This window comes from Sus scrofa, chromosome 16 (genome assembly GCF_000003025.6).
Source record: "Sus scrofa isolate TJ Tabasco breed Duroc chromosome 16, Sscrofa11.1, whole genome shotgun sequence".
Classification (NCBI taxonomy): domain Eukaryota; kingdom Metazoa; phylum Chordata; class Mammalia; order Artiodactyla; family Suidae; genus Sus; species Sus scrofa.
Window position 1 is genome coordinate 25,776,782 of NC_010458.4, and position 26,770 is coordinate 25,803,551.

The 26,770-nt window shown below is 41.2% G+C and overlaps 2 protein-coding genes across 4 annotated transcripts in view; both read right to left on the minus strand.

The window, feature by feature from the left end:
- The window catches only part of PRKAA1 (protein kinase, AMP-activated, alpha 1 catalytic subunit), a 37,623-nt gene extending 30,880 nt beyond the window's left edge, over positions 1-6,743 (minus strand). Inside the window, exons 1-2 of one of the 3 annotated variants that reach the window (XM_021076521.1) lie at positions 6,601-6,743; positions 5,245-5,370 (exon numbers count right to left, since the gene is read on the minus strand). Coding sequence is in view for 1 of the 3 variants with exons in the window: in NM_001167633.1 (NP_001161105.1) it covers positions 6,601-6,700 (100 nt within the window). In the remaining 2 variants the exon portion in view is untranslated. Of the gene's footprint in view, positions 1-5,234; positions 5,371-6,600 lie in introns of all 3 variants that reach the window. The other 2 variants (XM_021076522.1, NM_001167633.1) reach the window with 2 other exon arrangements.
- On the minus strand, positions 24,102-26,745 carry RPL37 (ribosomal protein L37). Its single transcript, NM_001243603.1, is given in 4 exon segments — positions 24,102-24,218; positions 25,607-25,691; positions 25,925-26,060; positions 26,705-26,745. Coding segments are annotated over 4 exon segments (294 nt in total). The 5' UTR covers positions 26,708-26,745; the 3' UTR covers positions 24,102-24,148.

A 26,770-nucleotide genomic window follows, 5' to 3' on the forward strand; every position in this document is an offset into this window, starting at 1 on the left:
TTGTTTGTTTGTTTTGGCTGCACCAATAACATGTGTAAATTCCTGGACCAGGGATCACACCTGCACCACAGCAGCAACCTGAGCTGCTGCAGTGACAACACCATATCCTTAACCCGCTGTGCCACAAGGGAACTCTGAATTTCCATTGTTCTAAGTCACCCTGTTTGTGGTACTTCATTACTGTAGCCCTAGGAAACTAATGAGGTTTTTTTCCTAAAATATCAGATTCACCATTAAAATTAACAAAAGTAATCTTTTTGGAAAACAGGCTTTCTAAACTGCACTACATACTGTCCAAGAACCCTTCAATGGAACACATGATGACTGGGAACCAAGCAAACACTCGCCTTGTCTGAGCCCTGTCCTCTCACACAATGACATCCATGGAGGTTACTTAGCTGGATAGGACTTCTTGCTCCAGGTTATTATGTTCCAGTTCCCATAGGGTTTTCTGCCTTTTTTTTTTTTTTTTTTTTTTTTTTGTCTCTTTAGGGCATATGGGGGTTCTCAGGCTAGGGGTCAATGCCAGATCCAGGTTGCATCTTCGACCTACACCAAAGCTCACGGCAACACCAGATCCTTAACCCACTGAGTGAGCCCAGGGATTGAACTTGAGTACTCATGGATATTAGGCGGGTTTGTTAACCACAGAGCCACAAAGGGAACTCCGGGCTTTCTGCTTTTTGAAGTTGTGTCTCATTCTTCACAGCCTATAGGGAGTCAACCCTTACAACCTCCTCTCCAATTTTGTAATTTCAAAATTCTAATTTTCTATGGGATAGAAAAATCATAAAACTAAAATGATTGGAATAGATTTTCTATAGTATGCTCTACAAAGCACTAGGGCTGGAGATTCTCCACAGAGAAAAGATTTCATAATCAAGATGTCTGGAGAAAGATGTATGACACTCATTTCATACATCTCATTTTTGAAACTCATTATTCATATTAACACAGTAATGGCTCTGAAAAGACCTACAGTAAAGAAACCCACTGAACATTTAACAAGGTATTTCCCAGTCTTAACCTGATACAGGTTTTTCCCTCCAAAATTTTAAAACAACGTCCCATTATGATTCTATTTTCACTTTCAGAGTAGGCAGGATCTCCTATTATTTTTCTCCCCCCCACCCCCCAGCAAAATCTCACTAATTTAAGGCCACAATACTGGTCCAACTGCCAACATACTTCAATATTAGAACTTCAGTAGTATAATACTTTGAAAATTATCTTCTTATAGCCTAGGAAACACATTTTATTACATTCGAGCCTCATAGTAAACCTACAATGTAGGTAATGTGAGGATCTGAGAGATGATATAATCTGTTGAAGTAAAGCTATTAAGTGATCAAGTTGGGACAGAAATTCTTCTAATACAAATTCTAAGTCTTTGACCTATCCACTCTACCCCACCATCAATGTGCAGTGGGAAGGGAAAAAAGCCTGGATACAACATCAAAACCCAACTGTTTTCTCAAAACTAGGCTGAAGATTCTCCATTGACTAAACTCAGTTGCAGCCAAATTAACTGTTGATTTACAGTCAATCAATGCAGTAAATGGACTGTGCCTAGAATTTTTCTAAGATATTTCTCCCCTTTTTCAAAGTTCAAAACTTTACTCTTCAACTGTCACTGTTTTATAGTGATGCTAAGATGCTGCTTTTGAATGAAATGGAAGACAGGTATTTCTGCCAGAGAAGACTTGCATCACTGGAAGCAAAGGCTTCCAGAATTCACAATATCTTCCTCACAACAACAAATGAGTCAACTATATTAGCTAAGAACCTATTATTGCTTTCTAAAGGGAACTGTGTCTAACTGTAGAACACTGTAACACATGCTCTTCTAATCAGATACTTAATTCTTAATTCTGAAGTGAAACGAGATCACACTTTGAGAGAATTTTTAAATAAAGATAAAGAGAGGCCACAAAGATAGAAATATCTCTTAAAGATATTCTAATCACCTAACCATTTCCTTCCTACTCTAAAATTTCTAAAACAGGAAGGTGCCTTTTCTTAATAAAACATTTTGTGATTCCCCAAAGGCAAACCAAATACTCATGTCTCTCCCAAGTGCAGCTTAAGCAATAAAACATTACAGATGCAACTGAAGCCTAGTATGACTCCACCCAGATTATTTTCCTTCTCTCTCCCTTGAGGTTACCACTATCTTGAATGTGGTGTTTGTCTTTCCCATATGTGTGAAACCATAAAGGACACAGTAACAAATTTAATTTTACATATTCTCTTGAATCTGTAATGCCTGTACTACACAATTGGTAAGTACAAAAGGATACACAGTGACATGTCCCCCTGCTACCCAGTTCCCCTCCCCTGAACAAATAATGTAACACAGTTTCATGTGTATCTTTAAAGAGATACTCTATACACTCACAAGTAGTTACACTTAGATACTTTAATTTGCCCCTGTTTTTCATACACCAATAGTAGGTATATTATACATCTTGTTCTACTATCCTATTCTTCTTTAAAATACACTTTGCAGGAGTTTCCATCGTGGCTCAACGGTAATGAACCCAGCTGTATCCGTAAGGATTTGGGTTCCGTCCCTGGCCTCGTTCAGTGGGTTACATTCAATGCCATGAGTTGTGGTGTAGACAGGGAGCTACAGCTCTGCTTAGATCCCTAGCCTGGGATCCTCCATAAGCCACAGACGTGGCGCTAAAAAGCAAAAAAAAAAAATATATATATATATATATATATAAAATAAAATACACCTTGCAAATTGTTCCTTATATCATACAAAGTTTCTTGCTTTTTTGTTCCCTTAATGTCTATATGGTATATCATTATATGGATACATGATAATTTAACTACTGTCCTACTAGAAAGGTTACTTCCAATCTTTTGTATTTATAAATGACATGACAATGAATAACTCATTATTTCACACGCCTATAGGATCAATCTCCTAGAAGTTGACTTGATGAATTAACTTTAATAAATACTCTACAGTCATACTCTATAGAGGTGGTACCAATTTATATTCCCAGCAATGCCTGAGTGTTTTTGCATGTTTTTATTTTCTGCTCTTTTTGTTATTTCCCCAATACAATTTTTTTTTCTACTGTACAGCGTGGTGACCCAGTTACACATACATGTATACATTCTTTCTTCTCACATTATGTTTTTAAATTTTACATAAATAACATGATGGTACATATTCTCCTACCTCTGTTTTTGTGGCCTAACTTTACGTACTTGAGATCCACTCATGCTGATATAGATAGCTCTAATTCATACACAGATTTTTTTAAAAGAAGTTTTATTTATTTTTTATTTTATTTATTTATTTTGCTTTTTAGGGCCACACCTGTGGCACATGGAGGTTCCCAGGCTAGGGGTGGAATCGGAGCTATAGCCGCTGACCTACAGCAACGCCAGATCTGAGCCGAGTCTGTGACCCACACCACAGCTCACGGCAACATTGGATCCTAAACCCTTTAAGCGGGGCGAAGGATCGAACCTGCAACCTCATGGTTCCTAGTCGGATTCGTTTCCACTGCGCCACAATGGGAACTCCTAAAGAAGCTTTTAGATAACTTCTGTGATTCATTCAGTCAAAGAGAACAGTCACTTGTTTACCTAAGATTGCAGTTTAACACAGAAATACTCACCAACTTAATAGATTATATGTATAAACAACTCATTTGCCAAAGACTACTCATTCCACTAAAGAGGCATTTTCCTTTGGAAAACTAACAAAAACTGCCATTTTAATTTACTGCAAACATAACATGACTGTTCATCATGCCTTTCTAGTTGTTCTACCCAGCAGGAAAGGTGAGTAGACCACACAAGGGAGGAGAGACTAACACCCTGACAACCAGGGGAGGGAAAAGATACCCTGGAAATAATAAGATAATTTAGACATAATCCTAAATTAACCCTAGTTGTCTATTTAAAGTTTTCCCTCAAAATGTTACCACCAAATTACCAAAGGATTTTTTTTTTTTTTTTTTTTTTTTTTTTTTTTTTTTTTTACCTTGTAACAAGTACAAAATAATCCCTAGGGATGTACAGTCCTCTCTGCCTGCCACCCTGTCCCTTAAGTTTCCTCTAAGATGGAATATCATATTGGGAACTTTTCTGCATATCAATATCACATCTTCTATTACATTTTCTTCTGTTAAATTCACCAATGTGTATGACTAATTCTAAAAGCTGTATCTCCTCAATCTGTCGCCATTTATGACTAATCATATAATTTATAAGAACTCTTGTCAAATTCTTATCAAAAACTATGTTATCAACATCACCACAAGTAGCTATTTCTGCCTGCTCACCAAGAATCATGTCCCTCTTTCTTCCAAAAATACCCACTGCTGTGTACATATTCCACCCTGTCCCCTCATATTATTCAAGTACTTCAGAAGAAGATGCCCCCATACACACATCCAAGAGTAGCCCACATTCCTCCAAGGTTAATGCCAACTCCCTTGTCAGTACGTACTTATAGGAACACAAGCCTAAGTCAGTTAACACATGTGTCCCTGGCCACAGGGACTGAATGACCAATGAGACTCATGAGGGCTACGCTGGGCTTCCTTACTCTGGACAGATAATTACAGAAAGAAATGTTCTTGGCTAGGATGAGTTGGATTTTCTATTATTTGGGACAAAAAGCATCCCATCTGTTTAACAATTTTAAAAATGCACTGGTTGAGGATTTTGACCACCATCAATTAATGTATTTATGAACAAATGTAACCATTTCTATGAAACCCACAATCCTTTGACTAATACTGGACTTTCCATATTTGGAGAGATTGTTGACTTTGACAGTTTGTGGTATTTCAAGAGAGGTACATGTGGAGGAGCGAAGGTTAAGGAAAAGCAGTCATTGGAGAGCTTCATGTCACAGCCACATCATAGATCAAATCCAGAAAATGCAAAAATACCCCCATGTTTTCCTATCTGCCAGACCCGACTCTGCTCAGGTCTATATTAGGAAAATGATGAGCATCCTGATCCAAGGAGAACTCTGAGTAAGGGTGAAAGCATCAAGACTGCCATTACTATTTTGAAGGTGTTAATGAGTATTTCTTACAAATACCTGCAAACTGAAAGCAGTCTATAATTGCTAACAAATAAAGAGACAATATCGCCAAAAATAAATAACTTCCAGGGCACAGAAACATCTTACTGGCCTAACACAGACCCACCCTCATGGCTGTAAATAGTACCCTATTCTGGCATTTGCTTCTTACTTTCTCTTACATTGTTGGCCTTGCTGATTTTCTTAAGAAGGTTTAGGCAGTTGCTTCCCTGTGGGCTCTACAGCAATTTTCCAGTTCTATGACTCAGAAAGGGCAAGAGAAGAAAGGGCTCTCTCCTCTTCCATCCCTAGGTAAAACCAGAAAATGTTTATTTAGCTCTGATAGAGCAAGGCTCAGTTAGTTAATTCACTGTACAGACTTTCACAAACTTTTTTCTCTTTCAAATCAAATATTTACCAAGAGCTTGTATATGTAAGTCATAGGCTATTATTTATCCAAAGCCAATGCATGAATTATTTTTATCAGTTTCATACTTCCGTCCTCTTCTCTACATCTCTAATTTCAAAGTCAAATATTTTGAAGAAAAAATATTTATGCCTCACAAAATTTGCAATTAAACTTTTTGTGCCAGAATTGGTGGACTGAAGAGCAAGTTTGTTATTTCCAAAATAGTCTGTCGACACAAAGGTAAGCGACTCCACTTTTCTTAAAAATTGGTTTTCAAATGATGTGTGCTAAACTATTTATTAAAATGGAAATAGCCTGTGATAATAGAAGGAGACGAACAGCATCAATGAATTTATAAACGTTATCTGGAGGCAAAATCTGCACTGCCTACCAGGTTTGGCCAGAGACCGCAAAACTGTTAATTCAGAAACACTGAAGGCGTGGAGTCTGCATTCAGACCATAAGCCATGGATCGCAAACACATATAAGACTGGTTTATACTTATTTACTGCTCCGAAAAAATTTAATGATCCTTTCCGACGACATGGCCTCTTTGATTTTCTTAATTCTGCAAACTACCCTTAAAGCAACCTTATTTGGGCGGGGGGGGGGGGGGGACACATTTCATACTTGAGAATAAGCCAGGGCAGGTAAGCCAAGAGCCTCCTAAAGAGGACGGAAATACGGACAATGCCGAGGATGGCCAGAAAAGCGATGGGCTGGCCCTGAGCCCAGGGAGCACAGCTGGGACGAAGGCTAGGCCGCCTCCCCGGGGTTCCCGGCCAAGACCCCAGGACCCCCACCCACCACCAGGAGCGCAGCGCGCAGCCCGGGATAGCCGGGCCTGGGAAAGTTCGCACCTCCGCATCCCCGCCCCTTGCACTGACGAGCTTCTCCAGCCGCGGCACCGTCGCCACGGCGACCAGTCCCCACCCCACCCCCACCCAGCCTGGGGGCGCCGCGCCGCAGTCCCGCGGCGGCCTCGGGCTCCGCTCCCTCCGAGTCAGGACAGGCGCTGCCGAGCCCGGGAGACGAGGAACGCAAGGGGCGGGGGAGGATGAAGAGGTGCGAAAGGCGGAAGTCGTTCGGATCCCGGGCCGGGGCCGCCTCTTGCCCTGGGGGTCCTCACCCTTCACTTTGCCGAAGGTCCCGACCCCCAGCGTGTCCCCCAGGATGTAGTGGCCGATTTTCACCCGCCCGTCGTGTTTCTGCTTCTCGGCTGTCGCCATCTTTCTCCAGGAACTGAGTCTGCGCATGGCGCCGCGGGAGGGGGCGGAGGGGGCGGGCAGGGCCGCGCCGGGGGCGGGCGGGGAGGGGGTGGGGACGCGGGAGGGGAGCCGCGCCGCCGAGCCGCCGCCCTACGTCGCTTGCTGGGTCCCGTCAGCCAACAGAAGCGCGCAGACGCTCCCCCTGGCGGGGCAGGCAAGGGTCGCTAGGAGGGGCACCGGTACCCCTTTCCTCGCCCTGCGTCCTCGAGGCCTGGGGCTCCATCCCACCTGCGCGCGGGAGGGGGCTTCCTGGCTTTCTGAGGAGGGCAGCAGCTCTTCTGCTCCTTCTGCTTAGGCGGCGTCTCTGCCCGCAGTGGTCTCGCCTAATTACCGCTCTTGGTTTGGGGGGCCCGCTCTTCAAGAACACTGGAGAAGTCTGCTCCGGGCTTGTTACTAGTGGATTAAAACATGGCAGGGGACACCGCCCTGCCACTGCTTTCTAACCTTTAATTTTTCCTGTTCGGATGGAATCTAGAAGCCTCTAGGAGTTGTCAGTTGCATCTTTGATGAAGTTCCCTCTTCTTCCACTACATCCCCACCCCTGCTGGTCTTTTTTTTACTTTGCGCCAGTAAGTTGCTGTTTGGGCACCTCGACAGCTCAAGCAGCATTGTGGGTCTTTCCTTCTACTGGATTCTCTCCCGCAGTGTCCTCCCCGCAACAAGCTCTATTGGAAGGAGCGAGTTGGGGATAAGGGTGAATGTGTGTGTGTGTGTCTGGGAAGCAGGATGTTACCCAACACGTTCTGATGTATAGCAATTAATATTTTAAGATTATCAGTAAAATGTAGACCTTGAACTGAAAACAAAGCTTACAGTTGCATCAACCAAATCAATCAACAAATATTTATTGTACTTCCAGTGAGTAAGAGTTTATACAATGGGGTCATGGCATATCACAGGGGAAGTAGAGAAAGTATGCGTATTTGTAATAGAGTTTTTAAGTGAGTGTAAATAATTGTAAATTATTACTCTAACATGGGCGAAGTCAAGTGTCAACCAAAACAAAAACCAGTTTATGTGATCTCAGTTCTGCCGGGTCATAGCATTTGGGCCAGTGTCAATGGACAAAGAGTTGGACTCTTCATGAAAAAATATAAAAAAGGAAAAGATGTTCTTTTTCCATCCCAATGAAAGTTACTCAGCTCTTCTGATTTTTACATACTTCATAAAATCAAAATAACATGCGTTAAGCAGAGACAGCTTTGTTCCAAGCAAGGTACTGCAGAGGAAGCAAAAGCTTTTGAGCTTAGAATTATATCAGATAATCAGAGAACAGTTACAACCAGCTTTGGATAATCAGTTCCTACTGTATTACAGACTGTGTATATTTTTGAAGAGCCAAAAAGTTAAGAAATCTTTTTTGCAATCTTCCTGTACACTTTAGTTATTCCAACATAAGCTTTTTTTTTAAGATATTTGCTACACACCCATAAACAAACATATTTATAACAAAATAAGGAAAAAATATACATGAAAATTAGTCTTTGTTTCTATAACTGGTCACATGATCAGAGCTGGTGTTTATAACTACCTTATCCCACTACCCATCGTGGTTCATCCCAGGAAACTGGATATGGAGTAGGACCCTGTGCTATACAGCATTGTTTATCCATTCTAAATGTAGTAATTGGCATCTGCTAACACCAAACTCCCACTGCATCCCACGCCCTACCCCCAGACCTTGGCAACCACAAGTCTGTTCTATACTATGTCTGTGAGTCTGTTTCTGTTTTGTAGATAGGTTCATTTGCGCCTTTTTTTTTTTTTTTTTTTTTTTGTCTTTTTGTCTTTTCGTCTTTTCTGGGGCTGCACCCGAGGCACTTGGAGGTTCCCAGGCTAGGGGTCTAATCGGAGCTGTAGCCGGTGGCCTAAGCCACAGCCACAGCAACTCCAGATCCGAGCCTCGTCTGTGGCCTATACCACAGCTCACAGCAACCCCGGGTCCTTAACCCACTGAGCAAGGCCAGGGATCAAACCCTCAACCTCATGGTTCCTAGTTGGATTCGTTAATCACTGAGCCCTGACAGGCACTTCATTTGTGCTTTGCTTTAGATCCTACATATAAGTGGTATCATATGGTATACATCTTTCTCTTTCTGACTTACTTCACTTAGTATGAGAATCTCTAGTTGCAACCAGGAAATTTTTGATCATGAGATGTTTGGGGACAGGCAGTGGCTATTGTTGTAATTTTTGTTCTCTTGTTTCTTCATCTTTACCTGCTTGCTTTGTGAGTTTCTGCAGCCTTTTGGATATCTACAAAGCAGAAATAGTTCTCTGGATCCTCTAAAGGAAAAAAAAAACAAACAAACAACCTTTAATCCTCCCACCCCAAAATAGCATCTCATGGAGCTCCCTGGTAGCCCTGGCGTAGGCCACTACTATGGCTCAGGTTCATTCCCTGCCCTGGGAACTGCTGCATGCCAGGTGTGGGAAAGAAAAAAAAAAGGTGTCTTAAACCATTTTAAATTTGCATCATGTCTAGAACATTGCCCAGCAAGTTTCTGTTATTTCCTTTACCCTAAAAGGAAAAGATTTCAAGGTACCTCAGCTCTGTACCATGCCAGTTAAGCAACATGGCATTCAACAAGGGAGCAATCTGAAGCTAAATTTTGCAAACCTAGCTCTTCATGAAACTATCAATTCATTTTTAGCAGAAATATCAGTTTGTTTCTGCCTTGGTGTTATTTTATATTATAATCTACTTAATAAATATTCATTAAATGCCACTGTTTACCTGAAAGTATTGCTAGGTAAATAAAATCAATAATCAAAGGTCAAAGAATTGATTAGGAACTTAGAGGTCATCTTATCTAGGCTTCAGGGTCTCTGTTTAAGCAGCTTTTATTGATTTTTTCCTAAGTTGTGTTAAAAACTGAATTCTAAGGAAGCAAATAATAAGCCTTCTTTATTCCTTTGCTTTTTCTCTTTCCTTCAGTCCTTTTTAAAAGTTTTTTGTCACATTTTCTTCCACCCAGAGACTGTGGGTAGATACAAAGTGAAAAGTCATGGTTCCCTGTCCTGGAGAAGCTCATAGTCTAGGTGGGCAATTCTGTGTATTCCCCTCAACCCCACAATAGATAATATTCACACGCCGAACATTCTTCCACGGTGGAAGTGAAGGTAAACTGTGACTTACCCCCAGTTTCTGGACCCATCAGCTGGTCCCCTATCTTGACAAACTATATTGGAATATAAGTGGGCAGGAGTGACTTTATAGAAGTAACCTTGGATCTGCTCTAGTTTAAGAGGGAGGAAAAGTAAATTGTTTTCAAACTTTAGTACTTCAACTTTTATTAGTACAAATAAGTTACAATACAGCTTACCGCTGATAAAGACAAATCGGGATGACCTAACGCCGTGGTGGAGAACCTCCCATCTCATGGGAAAACTCACTAGTTAGTTGTCAGCAGCTTCCTTTTTCAGTCCTTCCGAGATTCTAACAGAATTGTGCAATCTCTTAGTCTTTTCTTCTTAAGACCATCACAGTGTTAGTAAACCCTACACTGTTAGGGAGATACTATACTTTCTCAATGTCTATTTAGTATAGGTGGTGGTCAGAACTAAAAACCTTAAGCACTATGCTGCTATTAATGCAGCCTAGTATTTCCTTAGTTGTAGTTAAATTGTAACATTCAATTTATTAAACAACAACTAGGTATTGACTCAAAAAACAAAAGAACACAGTACTACCTTGTCATGGCAAAGCAATGTGATAGGTGCTAAAATAAATAATAAATAATATATGTATAATAAATATATGTATACATATAGTCCTAAAAGGGCTTCATGAGAGTAGGCATAACTTCTGTGGAGGTCCACAAAGTCTTTTGAACTAGAATATATTTAGGGGAGCATTAAGAGTTGGTATTTTGTACTCAAAGAGTGGAAAAATAAATGCAATTTAGAAACAGATTCTTTACTAAAGAAGTTGGAAAAAAAAAAAAAGGATTTCCCAACATGGCTCAGTGGTTAATGAACCCAACTAACATCCATGAGGATGAGGGTTTGATCCCTGGCCTCGCTCAGTGGGTTAAGGATCTGGCATTGCCATGAGCTGTGGTGTAGGTTGCAGACACAGCTCAGATCTGGCGTTGCTGTGGCTGTGGCGTAGGCTGGTGGCTACAGCTCCGATTCGACCCCTAGCCTGGGAACCTCCATATGCCACCAGCGCAGCCCTAAAAGACAAAAAAAAAAAAAAAAAAAAAAAAAAAGAAAAAGAAAAAAAGTTGATAGCTTCTTTGGGAAGGCAAATTGGGTGACTGAGAGTCAGGTGCAAAGTGCAGACCTTTCCCTGTGTACTCTTTTTAATATTGTAGTTTTAAACCTTATGCATATATTACAGAATTGAAAAAAAAACTGTTAGAGAAAAATTTTTTAAACTCTGACTTCAGTGTGGAGGATAGATTGGAGAAGAGCAAGACCAAGTGAAGTAAAACAGAGGACTTGCAATTGCCTAGTGAAGAAATGATGAGGCAGGCACCATAGATGGAAATGAAAAATTCAAGACCTATTTAGATATGAATAGGTACAGAGGTGGGTGTAGACAGAATGGGAAAGGAAGGAACCTTAATTACCTCATCCAGGTTTCTGGATAATGGGGAATGGAAGTCCAGCAGAAATAATGAATTCTGGGAATTCCTGTTGTGGCTCAGTGGTAACAAACCTGACCCGTATCCATGAGGATGCAGGTGGGATCCCTGGCCTCGCTCAGAGGGTTAAGGATCTGGTGTTGCCCTGAGCTGTGGGGTAGGTCACAGCTGAGGCTTAGATATTGCAGTTACTGTGGCCGTGGTGTAGGCCAGCAGCTGCAGCTCCAATTCAACTTCTAGCCTGGGAACTTCCATATGCTGCAGGTGTGGCCCTAAAAAAGCAAATGAATGAATAATAAAGAGAAATAATGAATTCTGTCTGTAACAGTAAGGCATCTAAGAGACATTCAGGAAAGATATCCAGGAATTTGCTGGTAATAAAGGTCTATTATCGCAAAGAAAGTTCAGGCTAGAGACACAGATTGGGTGCCCGCACCAAAGGGCAGAGTCAGGCAGTAAGCCTAGGTGAGGACTCTACGTTGTACAGATAAGGGACCCAAGGACAGAATACTTAACTTAGAGACTGGATAATTAGAGATCTGGAAGCAATATGAGACTATGAAAGAAAGAGTGAAAAAAATCAGTTTATGTTAAACGGGCTCCAGGAAGTTAGTGATTAAAATTAGTTTGTGGATGTGTCCCTCATTTATCTAGTGTAGATGATTCCCGAGTCCCAGTTTGAAATATTTTTGGGTTAAAATGTTTGTAACCCCCTCATGACAATTATTTCTTTTTTTTTGGCGGGGGAGAGAGGCCCAAGAACTTCCCTCACATGTGGAAGTTCTTGGGCCAGGGATCAAACCTGCGCCACAGCAGTGACAATGTGGGATCTTTAACCTGCTGTGCCACAGCAGGAACTCCTGTTTGTTTTTTATGACTTTGACAGTATTGAGGTGTATTGGTAGATATTTTATGGGATAGCCTTCTATAGGAATTGTTTTTCTCATGGCTAGACTGGCGTTACAGGTGTTGGAGAGGAAGAATACAGATTGCTCTATTTTAATCATAACACATCAAGAGTTTATACTATCCACATGATTTATCAGTGTTAATTTTTGATTACCTAGCTAAGGTTATGTTTGTCAGGTTTCTCTTTTGAAATGTTTTCCTCTTTTCCATACTGTAGTCTTTGAAACACGTGATATGCATTATCAGCCTCTCTCCCAGAGCTTCCTTACCTGCTTCAGTTGCTTGCCTTCTATATCTACCTCAGAGTTCTCATCTGATAATCTCCTTCACACTATCATCCTGGAGAGTCCTTTTACCTTTCTCCTATGTTAGGTTTATTTCTTCCTAATGCCATGCTGTTTTTGTTTTTTGTTTTTTTCATTCTTTCTCCCTGGTTTTGGTGGAACATATCCCACAAGTAGTCCTATCAGAAAGCCTCAGGAGTTTCCGTTGTGGCTCAGTGGAAATGAACCCAACTAGTATCCATGAGGATGTGGGTTCGATCCCTGGCCCCACTCAGTGGGTTAAGGATCTGGCATTGCCCAGAGCCATGGTTTATGTCGAAGACGCAGCTTGGATATGACGTTGCTGTGGCTGTGGTGTGGGCTGGCAGCTGCAGCTCTGTTTCAACCCCTAGCCTGGGAACTTCCATATGCCTCGGGTGTGGCCCTAAAAAGCAAAAAAAAAAAAAAAAAAAAAAAAAATGTATGTCGTATAGTGCTCGCTTCAGCAGCACATATACAAAAAATTGAAATGATACAAAGATTAGCATGGCCCCTGCACAATGACATGCAAATTTATAAAATGTTCCGTATTTTTAAAAATGTCATATAAAGAAAATGATGCAATATGTACCCTTTTATGTCCAGCTTCTTTCATATAGCATAACACTTTGAGACTCACCCACATTGTTGCATGTGTCAGTAGCTTCTTGCTTTTTATTACTAAACATTCTCTTCCATTGTGTGGATATACCAAAGGGTTATTTATCCATTCTCTAACTGTAACGTTTGTGTTGTTTCTAATTTTGGTGCAGGAACAACCTGTTATAAACATTCACATTCAAGTCTTTGCATTTTCATTTCTTTTGAATAAATACTCGAGTGGGAGTGCTGAGGCTGTATACTATGTATATGTTAAACTTTTAAGAACTGCCAAATAGTTTTCTAAAGTGGCTATACAATTATGCATTTCCCCCAGCAACAAATGAGCATTTGAGGTGTTCCTCATTAGCACTTGGTATTGTCATTTTTATGTACTTATTGACTTGTTTTTGCCATTCCAGTAGTTGTGTAGTGCTATGTCATTGTGGATTTAATTTGTATTTTCCTGATACTGATTTTGAGCACCTTTTCATGTGTTTATTTGCCATGCATCTTTGTTCTTTGGTGAATTATTCAATTCTTTTGCACATTTTAAAAACTGGGCAATTTATTTTCTAAGTTCTTTTGAATACAAGTCATGTATCATACATATTTGCATATAGTCTCTCCAAGCCTTTGTCTTATGTTTTTATTATGTTGAAGAACAGATATATTTAATTTTGGTGAAGTTCAACTTACCAAATTTCTTCTTTTATAGATTGTGCTTTTTATGCCATGTCTAAGATAACTTTGCCTCAACTAGTGGCACAAAGATTTGTTTTTCTAATAGATTTTTATAGTTTTGGGTTTCACATTTTGGCCATTGACCCATCTTGATTTCATAGTACAAGTCAAGGTTTGAGATTCTTTACATTTAAATTTTTTTTTGTATATGCATGTCCAATTGTTCTAGGACTATTTGTGAAAAAGATATCCTTTCTCTGGAGTTCCCATCATGGCTTAGTGGTTAACGAATCCGATTAGGAACCATGAGATTGAGGCTTTGATCCCTGGCTTTGCTCAGTGGGTTAAGGCTCTGGCGTTGCCATAAGCTGTGGCATAGGTTGCAGATTCGGCTTGGATCCCAAGTTGCTGTGGCTCTGGTGTAGGCCGGCAGCTATAGCTCCAATTCGAGCCCTAGCCTGGGAACCTCCACATGCCTTGGGTACAGCCCTAGCAAAGACAGAAAAAAAAAAAAGGAAAAAAAAAAAAAAAAGAGATATTTCTCCATTGAATTACCTTGACATTTTTTTGTTAAAAATCAATTTAGTATATATCTGTAGCCCTATTTCTGAACTCTGTTATGTACCACTGATTTATATCTACTCATACAAATACTACACTATCTTGATTACTGTAGCTTTATAAGGCCTTTTTGTTTTTAAGCAGTTATAGTTATTCCATTGTAAGCACGTACTATAATTTAACTCATCCTCTACTTAGGAGTTTTAGTTGTTTTTTTATATAAATAATGTTTTATTATACAAATAATGTGGCAAATGCCCATGGGTATATAATTTTGCACCTTTGTGATAGTGCTTGTGTAGGGTACATGTTTAGAAGTGGGAATGCTGATCAATGTTTCTCATTTCCCTCTAGTAATTGGGTCTAGTTTCAGGTCTAGACCCATTTGGGTAATCATAGTGTAAGTAACTAGGCTATGCCCAGATGCGTTCTAAGGCACTGTGTCCAAATTTTTTTTTTTTTTTTTTACTTTTTAGGGCCACACCTGCGACACATTTAATTTCTCAGGGTAGGGGTCAAATCAGCTGCGCTGCTGCCTTACACTGTAGGCACAGCAACTCATGATCCTAGCTGTGTCTACGACCTACACCACAGCTCACACTGGATCCCTAACCCACTGAGCAAGGCCAGGGATTGAACCCACATCCTCATGGATACTAGTCAGATTCATTTCCACTGCACCACAATGGGAACCCCACACTGTGACTGATCTTAAACAATGCCATGTGGCCTATGTGTTACAGAAAAGATTTCCTAATATCCAAAGATCTCCTAATATCCTCTTTGGCCAGTTCACTCAAGAACACAAAAGTGGGAGTTCCCATCATGGCTCAGTGGTAACAAAACCAACTAGTATTCATGAGGATGTGAGTATGATCCCTGACCTTGCTCAGGGGTTAAGTATCTGGTGTTGCCATGATCTGTGGTGTAGGTCACAGATGTGGCTTGGATCTGGTGTTACAGTAGCTGTGGTGTAGGCTGGCAGCTGCAGCTTTTATTCAACCCCTAGCCTGGGAACTTCCATATGCCTCAGGTTCAGCCCTAAAGAGGAAAAAAAAAAAAGAACACAAAAGTAAGAGTGCTGTTTGTCAGACTATGAATTGTATTCTGCCTGTTTGACAGTTGTAAAACAACAAGCTTTGATTAAGCCTGTTTTCAAACAGTTCTTGCTAACACAAAGGCAGGTGAAGTGCACGGTGTGGTGGGCAAGTTAAGTAGATGGAGAAAGTAAGACCTTGAGATTGAAGCTGAGCTAAGTGGTAGACATCTCAGGACCATGCCTTATCTGCTCACTCTGCCTGAGCCCCATCCCCATCAAGTAGCTCCTGAGCCTCAATCAGAGATAATATACCCCAATCGTTGGATAACCCACCCCATGCAGAGTTGACTATAATTCTGTTTTAGACATGACTTGGGCTGATCACTTTTCTCTCTTCCTAGCCTTCTTAGTTCGCTGATATTTTCTCAATACGTAGATAAGTGAATGGCACATAAGACAGTGTACAATTTACAATTATAGACAGACTGTTAAAAATAAGTTTAATGGGAGTTCCTGATGTGGCTCAACAGAAACAAATCTGACTAGGATCCATGAGGATGCAAGTTCTATCCCTGGCCTCACTTAGTGGGTTAAGGATCCGGCATTGCTGTGAGCTGTGGTGTAGGTCACACACGAGGCTTGGATCTGGTATTGCTATGGCTGTGGTGTAGGCCAGTAGCTATCGCTCCAATTGGACCCCTAGCCCGGGAACTTCCATATGTCGCGGGTGCGGCCCTAAAAAGACACACAAATAAATAAGTTTAATGAATATATATTCATCTTGATGACTTGGTTAACATGAGTTTCCCCTAAGAGAAGATCCACTCTCATTGCTCTCATCAAATCAAATTTCTGAGCCTACAATGCTTGAGTTTATAGCATACAGCAGTCTACTGACCATGAAGTCACCAAGATAGATTGTCTTACAGGGTTTTTGTCTTCCTGCTATTATCAGTCATACCCATTTTCTAGGATTACCAGCTATATAGTAATAATACTAAACGATCCTTGACATTTATTACTCTTATGCCTGTGCCAGGGACTGTGCTGAACACTTTATATGCACGATCTCATTTTGTTCTCATAGCAATACTTCACAACAATGTTAGGTGTTAGGTACAACTTTTCTACCACTTTACAGGTGGTAAATATTTTAGCCTAAATAAATTATCTGACCTAAAAGTTAGTAACTTTGATATTACCTATTTATTTACATGATGAATGCAGCACTATTTTACCTATTTATTTTTTGTCTTTTTAGGGCCATACCCACAGCATATGGTTCCCAGGCTAGGGGTGCAATCAGAGCTGCAGCTGCTGGCCTACACCACAGCCACAGCAACATGGGATCCGAACCTCGTATGTGACCTACACCACAGCTTACAGCAATGCCAGATCCTTAACCCACTGAGCGAGGCCAGGGATTGAACCTGCTTCCTCATGGATCCTAGTTGGGTTTGTTAACCACTGAGCCAAGGGAACTCCAAATGCAGCATTATTTCAGATGCAGACAACTTTGCCAAATGATGACTCAACACCTAAACACTAAACTTGTCTAGGGCTGTGCTACCCTGTAGGGTAACCACCATCCACATGAAGCTGCTGAACATCTGAAATGTAACTAATCCTTATTGAGATGTGCTGAAAGTGTAAAATACACACTATATATATTTCGAAGTTAGTATGAAAAAAGTATGTTTTTATACTGATTACAAGATAGATGATACTATGTTGGATATAACTGTTTAAATAGACTATTAAAATTAGCTTTACTTAGAGACAAGTCAGATCATTAACTATGCCACAGCAGCAACTCCCACTTTTTCTACATTTTAAAATATGGCTACTACAAAATTGTAAAGTACATATGTGGTTTGCATTTGTGGCTCATGCTGGTTCTGCTAGGACAATGCTTGTCTATCACATGTTATAGACATTTATATTGGCCAATTCTGTGCAGATCTTATTTAGGCTGAATCTGACCAAGAGCTCTAAGCTGTATTAAAATGATCCTTGGTGATTCAGAGGCCTACGGTTTCTCCTGAGGCAAGTTCCAATAGTATGGGGGGCTTTCCCAATGCCAGGCCCCTAGTGTTGATGGCTTCTCCAGAAGTACCAGTTCCTGCCAAGTGCACTGGCCAGATAGCCCTAATGACCAGCTTTCCCCGGACCCCCCTCAGGCAGCTTCAGAACAGAACTGTTGGGCAAGGTACCGCCCCATGAATGGCTTCCCCAGTCACCCCTCTGGTGGCTTTCCAGCAAGTCCCAGAAACAAGACACTTCAACATCCAGTAAGCCATGCTCCGCCTTCTCAGACATCTGGATTTCAACTCTCGGGGTGAATAGGCCTCTTCCTTGGGTGTGCTATCTCAGCTCTAGGGGCGGTGGCTTATTTCTGATCTTCCTATAGAGTTAACTTGAGATTTTACTAGCCAATCCCTTATTACCCTAACCTCTTAATCTTTTCCTGTTCAAGTTACCATGTGACTTGTCTTCCCGTAGAACACTCACTAACGTACTATTTTTGTTGAATGTTTGCATTTTTGTACTCTACATGTTATTTCTGGTTATTTACTTAAAATTACCATGTTTTAACCCAGTAACTGAATAGTTATTTTGCAAATACTAAATGCCTGCCTATACTCACATCTACAAATTTTAGCATTGGTCTTAATTCAAGTAATTGAAAAATACCATAAGGTATGATGATACTGTCTTTAAATCTGCCTATAGTTCATCTACTCAGATTTGAAGGGTTGTCTCTGATGAAAATGAAATTTATTCAAAATTTAAAGATGTTCAAAAACTTAAAACTATTGAGGATTTTCCTCTATATTATATTCTCACAGGACTTTCTTGGGGTAGGGGGGAGTTTAGTCCAATACCAAAATTATATATGTGAATGATATCTTAGGTCTCTGTAGTATGTATATGATTACCACTGTGGTTCCACATCTCATAGACAAGGATTCTATTTTATGAAGACAAATTTGCTACAAAAGTAATCTTACATTGTACAATACAATGTACATTCTTGCAACTCTCAAAGCATGGCACCATGCTAACTCATAGGCATATGTTCCCAGAGGATTTCCTCCCCAGAGCCATCCCTAATTGGACAGTACTCTCTGAGGCTTCCTGTTTCCTATATCTCTCCCCTCTAGGGGAGTGGCTTCTCCTCTGAGGTATGTTCCTTTGCAACACAGGGACCATAAGCAGTTTCTGCTCAGACTGTGCATTCTCCACTGAGGTGGTTGAACCGTTTACTGCCATGCCTTCCTTCCTCCCATTTGCCCCAAATGGTCTTGTTTCTGAAACAATTTATTTGCCACCTGGTATTAATCCATTTGCTTCCTCCTCCACCACCTCTACCACCTGCCCTAACTTAAGGAATATAGACCTTTCTTTTCTCCATTACCACTTTATCAGTAGTCTTTTTAAAACCAGAAAATTCCCCTAAAGGAAGTACTTTTTTCTACATAGTAACTCTAGAGTTCAAATCATTTTAAACATCTGAGGGCAAATCAAAATCTTTGTGTATGTGCTAGATGTTTATTTACAGATCTAAACAACGCAACACAATCAGATTAGGGCTCTTCTTGCTGCAGAAAACTACCAAACTAAGAGATGCGGCCACGCACAACAGAAATGCATCCAAGAACCTGGTCCTAACTTTCAGAATCCTTAGTCAGATCAAGGTTATAGAGGGGCCCAAGGGAGAGACTGATAAAGACATTTCTTTCAATAAAGTTTTAAGTATTCAACCCAACAGTCTTCTAGCTCTAAGCCTAGTAAGGCAAACGTCAAAGGAACCACTCTAAGAACTTTGAAATATGCTTCCTACAACTGCTTTTTGGTGGGGAGCCAGGAGAGGGCTGCTACTATGAGATCAGGCCAGGGATGTGGGACTATTTTCTGTGGACCAGACTTGGGCCATGCAGGAGGGATAGCATGGGATCATTTTGGATCCACTCTACAGGGCCCTCAGAGAAAAGCTCAGGAGGAAGAGGCTGGATCTTAGGGGCTAGGAAGGAATTACAAAAGACAATTCTGAATTAGGATGGGAACTATAGGAGAGGTCATACAAATACCCAACAGAGAAGTATCTGTGGGTCCATATTGTTCACCCACCCAGCCAAGGAAGAACCATCTCATCCCATCCCTCACCTCTCCCCCTCCTCATATCTACTCTTTAACTCCACTGAAGAGTGAATCTGCAGCTCACAAGCCCCAGAGTATGTGTATAGGAAGAAGGCTGAGATCAGAGGGATCGTGCCCTCTGTTCTCCATTGCTGGCTCCAACTCAATTGAGGCCCAAACTGGAAGAGTTAGGGTTACATCAACTTTGAATTTTGACTATTACATAGGACCACACATTTTACCTATTGAAATAAAACTGTTTTTACAACTAATCATAACTGGAGGATTATTTTTTATTGTCTGAGTGACCTAAAAACACAAGGGTCAGATCAACTCTTCATCCTGGGGCACCAGGGCATTTTACCACTGCATAAAATAGTTTCCTTCTTTTTTAAGGGCTGCACCTGCTGCATATGAAGTTCCCAGGCTAGGGGTCAAATTGGAGCTGCAGCTGGTGGCCTACACCACAGCCACAGCAATGCCAGATCCAAGCTGCATCTGCAACCTATGCTGTAGCCTGCAACAACACTGGATCCTTAATCCACTGATCGAGGCCAGGGGCCTAACCTGCATCCTCATGGATACTGGCTGGGTTCTTAATCTGCTGAACTACAATGAGAATTCCAGCAGTACCAGATCCTTAACCCACTGTACTATGCCAGGGATTGAACCTAAGCTGCTCCAGCTGGGCTCTTAACCCACTGTGCCACAGCAGGAACTCCATTGTCTTCGTTTATTTTTTCTTGTGTTTTTTTTTTTTTTTGTCTTTGCTATTTCTTGTGCTGCTCCTGCGGCATATGGAGATTCCCAGACTAGGGGTCCAATCGGAGCTATAGCCACCGGCCTAGGCCAGAGCCACAGCAAAGCGGGATCTGAGCCGTGTCTGCAACCTACACCACAGCTCATGGCAACACCGGATTGTTAACCCACTGAGCAAGGGCAGGGACCGAACCCGCAACCTCATGTTTCCTAGTTGGATTCGTTAACCAGTGCGCCACAACGGGAACTCCTGTCTTTGTTTTTTAAACTAAATGCAGTTCCTCTCTGCCTGATTGCCCCTGAAACTCTAGCAAGTTAGCATTAGTCTTGCTCTACTGAAAACAAGGCTTATGGAAAGTAAACACTAAATCATGCCAAATCCAGAATCATACAAGTGTCTTTTAATTTAATGCACTTATTTTGGCCATGCCTCTGGCATGCATAAATCCCCAGGCCAGGGTTCGAAACTGTGCCACAGCAGTGACAATGCCAGTGCCTTAACTGCTAAGCCACCAGGGAACTCTCAATTCTTAAATTTAAAATCTTTCTCCTTGGCCTCAGCCACATGACAGTGCTGAACAGTCCCTCAAATATTCTTTCTTGGTTTTTGCCACTCAGCCCTATCCTAGATTCTGTGGGTAACTCTGCATCCACTGGAGTCAACTTCAACCACCTATTTTTGCTTCCTCTGCATTTTTAATGTTAGCTAGCAGAGCAGCATCATGACAGGTTATTATGTTGAACAAACTAATGAACCACTTTCCTCTGGTCTCCTATGGTCATCTCCCCAAATCTTTGAGCCTCTCCCATCTGTCTTCTTTCTATAGTTTGTGTATTTTCAAATAGTTTCAACCATCACTGAGTCAAGGATGGTTCCGCTGAAGTTCAACCAAGAAAGTGAAGTCTTAAAAAAACCGAATTCTTCTCTCATCATTTCTAAATGCCTATTGCATGTCACCCCGCATGTCTCACCACCATCACCTCCTCAAATCTTTAACCCCTAAAATCAATTCCCCTTTCAACTCCACATTCATCACTTTCAAATGCGGTGCTCCAGCAGCTTTCCACTGCAACTGCCACCAGGTTTACTCAATTCTTCCAAGATACTTCCTCCTGGTGTCCCATAGGCATCTCAAAAAACCCCCTAACTCCAGTATTTCCCCCTCACCACCTCCTTTCTATATTTCCACTCAGCAAATGCACCACCTCCTTGGGGCCCTGGTCAGAAACATCAAAGATGCCTGACATTTCTGAGGCCTACTGCGCTGGACACAATGCTATATTTTTGTGACCTCAGGGAAGCCTGACATAGTCTATGATACAAAAGGAAAGGGGGGCCTGGAAACTACTCTACTCCCTTTGATTCAAGGTTTCCATGGTCTCAGTAGAGACCTCTCCCTACAGCCTGCCCCACTGCTACCTTAGTCCATAACCTCATGATTTTTAGACTATTTAAGGACCTTCAAAGGTTCCCTTATAGCACAGTGGATTAAGGATATGGTAATTACCACAGCTGTGATGCAGGCTTAAACTGCTGTGGGGTTTTAATCCTTGGCCTGGGAACTTCCACGTGACTAGGGCACAACCAAGAAAAAAGAACCTGTTACCTGATTTTCTAGCTTTAAGATTCATCACATCCACACCATCACCTTCCATGTTAACCTAATCTAACGCCACTTTGTGTGCTTAAAACCTAATGATGTGTCATTGCTTCAGGTTAAAGGCCAAACTCTCTTGTACGTACAAGACCTTTTATGATCTGACAAACCACATCACCTCTGCCTGTAAATACATGAAACACGAAGACATGTTGGGTCTCACCTCAGATACGCGCTGGCAATACCCACCTGGTCCTCAGTACCCTCTGCCCAAGAAACAAATCTGTTAGTTGTGGCACTGGCCCCCGTCATCTTTTGTCAGACTGACATCCACTGACCAAACCAGTTTTGATCCTCAAGAAATCCATCATGAGAGGTATCAGATATGAACTTTCTGCAAATATGAACAACTGAATCTACCTGTGTGCATTCTATACTGAAAATATTAATTCACCTCCATCTCCTTCCTATTGCTTCTCCCTGGGTCTTAAAATGAATTTTAACTGTGATTGGAGCAGCTTCAATTTGTATGACTTTACGATCTATGGGTGCAATTACTGTTGCACTAGAGAACTTCCCATTGAAACTTAATCAGTTTTTCAAAGGCCACAGGCACTGACAAAACAAGAGATAAGCTCACCTTATACTCAGGCCTTCTTTAATGCACCACTACCCACCTCTCATCTCCCTGTACCAAATGTTTTCTGACTCAGGATTTAGAAATCCCACAGGTCTTCAGGTCAGTCAGTGCTCATTTGCCTTGAAGCTTAACATTTACTCCATCCTGGCCATTACCTATCTTAATGGGCCTCTCCATCACTCAGGAATCACCCATTAGAACACTTGAATATCTCACAAAGATCTTAAGCCCAAGTTTTATTTCGGTACTCTCATAACAAAATCAAAACCACTATTTTTTTAAGTCAAGGGCAATTTCACAAACTTGAATTTACAGCAGTGGTCACTATAAAACCTTCATTTACTTGACTACTGACTATGCTCACAAGCCCAGTTATCGCTAGCTTTCCAGTTTACAACTGGGCACATGCATGGCAGTAAAATCAGACCAACAAACATCAACTATGCATCCCTGACATTCAAAGAACCAAGTCATTATATTGAGTCTCATACGTTGGGAGAAAGCCCAATGCAGATTTAGACCAACAGGGGCTTCAGTACAAGTAAATGCAAGCTGAAGCCTGAATGACAAATTAGGAGTTAAAGAAAAAGCAGAAAGGAATTAGAATTTTGGGAATGCATTCCAGGGTGCAATAGAATTAAGGTTAGTGAGGCAGCACAGATCACAAAATCTCCTTCAAGGCCAGATTAAGGATGCTATTTATTGGAGTTCCTGTTGTGGCTCCAGTGGAAACAAATCTGACTAGTATCCATGAGGACTCAGGTTCCATCCCTGGCCTCGATCAGTGGGTTAAGGATCTGTGGTATAGGCCGGTGGCTTCATCTCCAATTTGTCCCATAGCCTGGAAACTTCCTTACGCCAGGGGTGCGGCCCTTTAAAAAAAAAAAAAGGTTATTTATCATCAATGTAAGCTTGGCCACATTGCTATTTTATGCTACTTGTACTCCATTTAATACAATTCTACTAGAGATTATTATCTTTTAATCTACAATTGAGTTTATACCTAGTCTTTCTTCACATTCTACTCAACACACTACATTTGCACATGGCCCTATAAACTTTTGTTGTTGACTCATACCTAGCAGGTTGCTTTATTTTGCACTTAGCTGACCACCTTAAACTGTACGCACAGTATACAAGCTAGGTGCCAAGCAAGCACTTTTGATACTAGGATGAGTTAAGATCACCTTTCCAAAACAACTCAAACAACCCTTCATGTTTTCACTGGTACTCCAAACCATATCACACATGATTGATAACCACTCCCCAAAGACTAAGATGAATGTCACTAAAATGAATTATGCATCCACTTACTCCCAACATTTTAAACATTCATACTTGTAACGTGAGTGGTGCTTTGTTCATTCCCTATATTTTTCACATCACCTGCCAGTGTCGCTTGCTCAAGTTACCTTGTTAGTGTTTCAAAACAGCCATTTGACAAGTAATTCTGATTTGAAGTTGTACATTCATAAACCAATAGTATATAGTAAATCATAAATACCAAAAGCCTATTAAAAATACCTTGGCACACCAGATAATTTTTTAAAACCAGAACATTTATTGCGTGACTTTGCTGAAATCCTTAAGATGAACTGGATGCCGCAACAGCTGCCCTCTTGGGTTTAGGTGTTGTTCCTTCACGGAATCCATGCCTGCATTGTGTTAGAAACAAAAACCATTACTTCAGCAATGTCAGCACATACATCTTAATTTGTATTTAAAAACACCTTTGAGCTTATCTCAGTTAAATGTTGAAATCAATATTAAATTCATATGTTCAGACATTTATTTTTACAACATCACTGATAAGCTGCAATATTTATTTCCTTCTGCTTCAAAATATTCATTTCAGGGAATGAATCAACTGCAATTGAAAAAAAGAGCAACATATTTGGTTCTATTGATCACTGGGACCAGTATTTCCCCACTGCTTAAGATTCCTCAAAAACGGTGAAAAACGGTTCTTAAGCTATGAATCAGAGCCTACTCTGCTTTAGCCAAGGAAAAGCATGTTTACTGGTAGTCATTTTCTTAACTACTTAACTGTGCTTTACATCTTAACTCGTTTAATATTAACACTTAATGGAGTAAAAATACTGTTACTCCCCTTTGGAGTAACAGGTTAAAGTTGGCTTCAATTCAAGCTCTTAACTTTTTATTAACAGCTGCACCCCTGGGTTAGGGGAATGGGAGCTGCAGCTGGCGGCGTAGGTCACAGCCACACAGGACCTACTGAACTAGGTCAGGATCAAACCTGCACCCTCAGACAACAGTGGGTCCTTAACCTGTTGGGCCATAACAGGAACTCCCTCCTAACTCTTACGCTAAACCAGCAAACCACTGAATTCTTAACCAATAATGCTGTATAATCGTCTTAAGAAGAAACAAAGGTCACCTTGGCACAAACACATATAAGGGTGTTGTGTTTACAAAGCCCCCAACTATCTTGTGATCTTTTAAAATCTGAAAATCTGAAATTAAATGGGAGGTCAGATACTTTGCTAAATATCCTATAGTGTAGAGGATGCCCCCCTTCCCAACAAAGAAAGCACCTCAATTGAGACCTTATACAGATTAACCCCTCAAAAACTACCACTAAAATGCAACTTCTCTATAAGGGTTAGGTTGGAACTGAAATTAAAACACTAAGGCTTGTCTTAAATTAAGACTGTAAAATTTCTTTCTATACACATCCAACAGCAACTATGACACTTTTCTGCAGCAGACTTGCCTAAAGCAGTAAAACGAAAGTTCTCATTTATACACTATTTTCTTGACAAGTTTTGGTAAGGTATGTATGTCGCTATGTAAGCAAACTAATTAACATCATCACACTTTCAGGAACCTAGCTCCAACTATGCTCTAGACATTTGCAGCTCATACATTTACTGAAAGATTAATAAACAGAATCTAGACAACTGATTAAAAGTTATGGTGGCAGAAGAAAAAGCACCTTGCAACACCTCATCCCTATTGACCAGGGTAGTTGAGGGTTGTTATTCAATCACACGGAACTAATGATAAAACATGGAAACTGTACCTGAATCTGCGATATACAATTTTTAGGTGCCTCATTCGACCAGTCCCGGTGGTGTTTCGTCTTTTAGCTTTCGCACTCCAGTTATCTAAAACAAAAACTCATGTTAAAGTTCTAAATGGGTTTTCTCACCATCTTGTAAGCAGTCAATATACTTAAGAATGCCTACCTTGAGTTTTAAACCCATCTGTATACAAATGCAGTTTCCCCAGCTACCAAATAATGTTCCAAGTTATGCCCCGTTTAGGTACAGAACAAGCAAGAGACTATCCTCAACCTCAAAATACATTTTAAGTCTACTAAACTAAAGCATTAACTTACACTTCCTCTTTCGCTTGGCAGGGTAGCCACACTTGCCACAGGTCGACTTCTGGAGATGGTAGGCCTTAGAGCCACAGCGGCGGCACAACGTGTGCGTCTTATTCCGACGCTTTCCAAACGATGACGTTCCCTTCGTCTGCAAATCAAGGGAATAAACGATTCTGAAATCTAGTAATTTCTATACACGGTCTCATGTTTTCAAGTAAAAAAACTACTAAGATTATCTATCTTAGTAGTTGTGATAAGACTATCACAACGGCTGAAACGGAGGGAGCTTCAATTTTCTTAAATGGTATTATCAGAGGTCATTACCTGAGTTCCACATCACCTAAAATCACCCTGCCGTAATTTGCTGTTTTGAAATCTGTTACATTAAAACGGGGGAGGAATAAAGCGAAAGACTAAATGCGGTTTTCCTACCCACCCCTACTCTAGAATCTAAGAGCTCCCGCCTGGGACCACCGCCAAAGATTCTTTTGCTAACAGCTAAACACTCTAAAACTATGCCTCTTCCCTCAGGTCACACTCGAATCGCTGAACTGTGCGGGCTCCCCAAAGGTGAGACAAGAGGCCTTAGAGAAGCTCCAACTCCACGGCTGCAGACTCGGCACCCCCTGACTTCGGAGCCATTCTTCTGACACTCGAGAGCCCCCGCATGCCCCTTTCCGGTCCACTGGTCCCGGTTTTGGGAAACCTTGCCTGCCCCTCCACGGATAGCAGGCAACGGAGTTAGACGGGCAGGATGGAAGCCGATTCCGAGAGCCCTTACATACAACTCACCATCTCGCCTCCGCCACCGTGACCAAAGAGGCCGGAAGAGAAAGCACTTCCGCTATATTTCTCTCA